The sequence below is a fragment of the Anabrus simplex genome, chromosome X (assembly GCF_040414725.1).
Source record: "Anabrus simplex isolate iqAnaSimp1 chromosome X, ASM4041472v1, whole genome shotgun sequence".
NCBI lineage: Eukaryota > Metazoa > Arthropoda > Insecta > Orthoptera > Tettigoniidae > Anabrus > Anabrus simplex.
Genome location: NC_090279.1, coordinates 12,750,590 through 12,754,746, shown reverse-complemented (window position 1 = coordinate 12,754,746; position 4,157 = coordinate 12,750,590). Strand labels below are relative to the sequence as shown.

Sequence of the window (4,157 nt, the reverse complement as noted above, 5' to 3'; positions counted from 1 at the left end):
ATGGATGCTTAACCAAAACTATGACTTCTTTACACAAATCATTCACACAATATCACACGACACTTCCACTTCAGTATTTGAATATTATCATACAAATGATGATCTCATATACAGGAACAGACTATGAGTTCAGTAAACCACATGTTTGAAAGGTTCATTGCTCTTGAAAATAACTCCACATTACAGTTTTTCACTTCCCATTTAGCAGATATGTTTCATGCTGTACTTAATCTCCCTATAATAATATTAATAGTAATACTAATATTATTGATAATAATACATGTCCCATGAAGTTTAAATAAAGTGTTTGATTATATAACAACTGTAGGGCAGGAATTTATAAAAGTCATTATGAATGCAATTAAGACAAATGGGGGTCTGAAACCTGCAGATGTATGGCATATTTTGAATTACAACACTGAACATGAACTTAACATTTTTCCACCTTTATGAACAATTATAATGATGTTCTGGGCTTCATAATGATCTCATTTTTTTGCCTATGAGGCTCATACACCGATTCATGGCAACGATGGAATGGGCCTCAGAAGGATGCAACTGTGGCCTTAATTACGGTATGGCCTTAGTATCTGCCTGCCTATTGCAAAGAAGGGAAACCATCTTCCAGATAGCTGACAGTGGGGTTCAAACCCACCACTGCCCAAGCGCAATTTCATAGATACATGACCACACTCCACAGCCTACTTGTTGGGTTTTTTGTAATACAAAATTAAATATATTGCTAAACAATCATTAGCATTCATAAACTGAAATTGCTTAATTTGAATGTAAAATTAACAATAATAACATTAGCACCAGTGTTCTCCCCAGAAATGTTTGTCAGGCGGGTGGCAAGAATGAGTAGCCGGGCGGGGAATACTACGTAAAACTTCAATATGAATATAAATTTCAATTCGTTCCCCTCAGGGCGTTAACAGTAATAGCAGACAGGTAAATATTAACTGCACAATTGAACTATTTGAATGTTATTATCATGAACAAGTTATAACAGAGTACGTTGAACGTCTAGTGTTCTATTGCTCCCTCCAAATCATGTAACACTTGACTTAGGCCTCCCACTCGGTTGCTGTGGACATGTGGACTGCCATACAGGTTTGTGATGTCATACGGAATAGAGGGCTCGCATGCGATTCCACGCTAATCCAGACCCCTGCTCGTGACTACATAGTGGTCAAGCTAAACATTTGATCTCCGATGTAACTGATGCAATTATGGTAATGATTTATCATTTAAATTGGCAGATTTACAGTATTTATAGGTGAATTTGGAGCACCCAATGACTCAAATGAGTACCTATTAATAATATTATGTAATTAGCATATATCTAGGTTTAGTCAAGCGGTCTCTAAAACCGGCAGGGTGGTGCACCCATTAGAAAGGTCCTAGGGAGAACACTGAGCAAATAAATACCAATTAGTGAAACAACAATTACAGTCCACAGGCTGAAGAGAAGAAGAAATTACCTCAATAGTTCTTCATAATAACAACTCTTTACAATGAACGACATCCACTCAGGAAGGGAAGATTTCTTTCTAAGGGTTATATATCACTGTCAGCACAGACGAGCGATGACTCATTAAAAGTTTATTCGTAGTAGCAGCAGGCGTAGAGATGGTGGTGGCAGCAACAGCACCGGTGATAGTAGTAGTAGTAGTAGTAGTAGTAGTAGTAGTAGTAGCAGTAGCAGAGGCAGTAGGAGTGCAGGTGGTGGGAGCAGCAGTCATAGCAGCTGAAGGCCTTGGCCGAGGACCAGACTCGTGTTCAGGCACACCTACATGCACAAGAAAAAACAATAAGAATGGTACCATTTTTTCCTCCTCTACTACGGTGAATGCAGGGTATTGATTTTCAAATCTCATAATGTCATTTCATAAACATGTATTATGGTTCTTACAGTAGGCAAAACAGCAATAAAATTACATTGAGCATATGATATTGTCCACCTAAATATTAAGCACATGAATACATTAACAGTAACTGTATTGAGAGATGTCATACAACTGTTTTTGCTCCATTCATGTTCAGTTGAACTTAAGGAAGAAAACCTAATTGTACTTGCACATTTTATATTCACTGAGTCCAGAAAAGATCCCCTACATGCTGAGAGGATGTTGGAAATAAATTCAAAATGGTACATTCAAATGTTAGAAATTCCCCATCCCCTCCCCTCACGGGCCTGGTTCACCTCTGCTTAGCCAACCCGGTCACTCCAAGCACCCCCAGGGTCACCTGTGCAGACACCAAGTCAACGTAGATCACTGACCAGAACTCCTGACCTCAAACCATCCTCTAAATGAAGAGTGGACACTGCAGTTCAGCACATAATGAAAGCCATCAAAATAGTGAAAAATAAAGAGCCTGTAGTTCTGGGAGGTGACCTAAGTTGTAGAGTTAATAAACCATATCAAAGGACAATGATTATACTATAATTAATAAATGATGAAGGATACAAAGTAATCAACAACTCAATGGAAAAGATATATATAGCCCTAAACAGTACAGTACCACTGACTTAGTTTTTGTGAAAGGCGCCATTGTATGGATTCTAGTGCAACAGATTATGTACACAGATCCGGGAAACATGATGGTAACAAGCAGGTAAATACTAAACAATGTCTTGTCACAAAATAAAGTAGGAATTCATGATGGCAAAACAACTTCAGATACTATTAAACAGTGGGGTGGAGTATTACAGGGTGATCTATCAGTCCGCTTCTATTCAATATCGCCGCAGCAGACGTTACAGAAATAATTCTTAACGCAACCAAATTCTACTTATATGCTGATGACCTAGATATAGGTTCTAACAACAAAGATTATCTTCAAGCAACTATGGTCAGCCTTGAAAACTATTTTGAAGACAACAAACTTAAAATTAACCTGGACAAAACGGTACAAATCGTTTTCGGATAAAGAGGCAGTTAGGATAGCGAGCTCATTTAAATACCTCGCCTTCACAATACAGGCAACGTAAAGCCATTGATGGATTATAACAAGGAATAACATTTGCAAATGTGTGCACTATTTTGTGAATAATAAATGTTAGGTATTTCAGCTACACTCTGCCTCAAAGAAATGTACACATTTCAACTTACAGGTAAGGCAAGCTCAGGTATGACAGGCATTATAGTCAATTTCATTATGAGAAGCGAGGTTCCCCCTCATCTGGCACTGATGAATTTATGATCATTACCTCTGGAGAGCAATTTGAAATGAATCGCAGGAAAATGTGATAGGTCACAGTACCGGTACTGTGAACAATAATAATAATAACAACTACTTACTTCTTTCCGGGACAGCATCTTTATACAGCATCTTTGATAGGGGTCCTGGATAGCTGGAGTGACGAACGTGCCTCGAACACAAAGTGCGGTTCCTCAGCTGCTTTGGGGGAAGCTGCCGCAACCGTTCGACCCCCACAACGTCCAACCACTCTCTGCAAATGTTAGGTCTAGCAACAGGGAAATGATGAAATAAGATTCCCTGTTGCCGGCCTTCTTCGCTATCTGTGTACATTCCACAGATCTGACACTTTTCGTGCACGGTCTGAGACATGAAAAGAAATAGAAGAAAATAATTAAGGACACTGTAATCAGCTTATATTTTTACTGCTAATATCAATACTATCAAAACGATAGTGGCTTATCAGACATAATATAACATTACATCAACTGAATTTTAAAGTGTCTGTTTCAAGTAGGCTTATGTAACTATCATATCAACCACCATGCAAAAAGGTAATAAAAAGGTGACAGTCAAAAATAATAAAAATACATTTTTGGGAACAGAAGCAACTATCAATCATCAACTTATTAACTTACTTAAGGATGCTTACCTCAAATATCTTGTACTTTTTCTTCAAACACGCACACGAAGATAATAGATATACGCATCCAAATCAAAGTGAAGCAAAATGTCACAAACGTCAAAAACGTGGTCGTCCCACGTGGTCCAAGGTGTCAAACTCGACCAATAGCAATCGGAAGATGTTTCTACCAATAGGAGCTGCCGTATTCGCCACGTGGGCTATGGGTGAGTGACGTGACGTACAACAGCGCACTCACAAGAGTGGAGGGCGAAAGTATTCAGTCTGAGCCGAGCCCTCGGAAGGGTAGGACCTAAGCGGGTGACATACC

The 4,157-nt window shown here is 38.9% G+C and overlaps 1 protein-coding gene across 1 annotated transcript; it reads right to left on the bottom strand.

Moving 5' to 3' along the window:
* Positions 1 to 1,490: 1,490 nt before the first annotated feature.
* LOC137503382 (DNA ligase 1-like) lies at positions 1,491 to 3,879 on the bottom strand. Its single transcript, XM_068230974.1, has 3 exons — positions 3,857 to 3,879; positions 3,306 to 3,567; positions 1,491 to 1,792 (listed from the first exon to the last, which is right to left on the bottom strand). The coding sequence occupies exons 2-3, from the start codon at positions 3,535 to 3,537 to the stop codon at positions 1,554 to 1,556; spliced, it is 471 nt and encodes a 156-aa protein (XP_068087075.1). The 5' UTR covers positions 3,538 to 3,567; positions 3,857 to 3,879; the 3' UTR covers positions 1,491 to 1,553.
* Between the last annotated feature and the right edge of the window lie 278 nt (positions 3,880 to 4,157).

Bases quoted from the DNA above. Each gene is read 5' to 3' on its own strand.
- LOC137503382 (XM_068230974.1), bottom strand. From the start codon at position 3,537: ATGTACACAGATAGCGAAGAAGGCCGGCAACAGGGAATCTTATTTCAT. The intron at 1,793-3,305 runs GTAAGTAGTTGT...TTGTGCATGTAG, and splicing joins AGATGCTGTCCCGGAAAGAA to GTGTGCCTGAACACGAGTCT.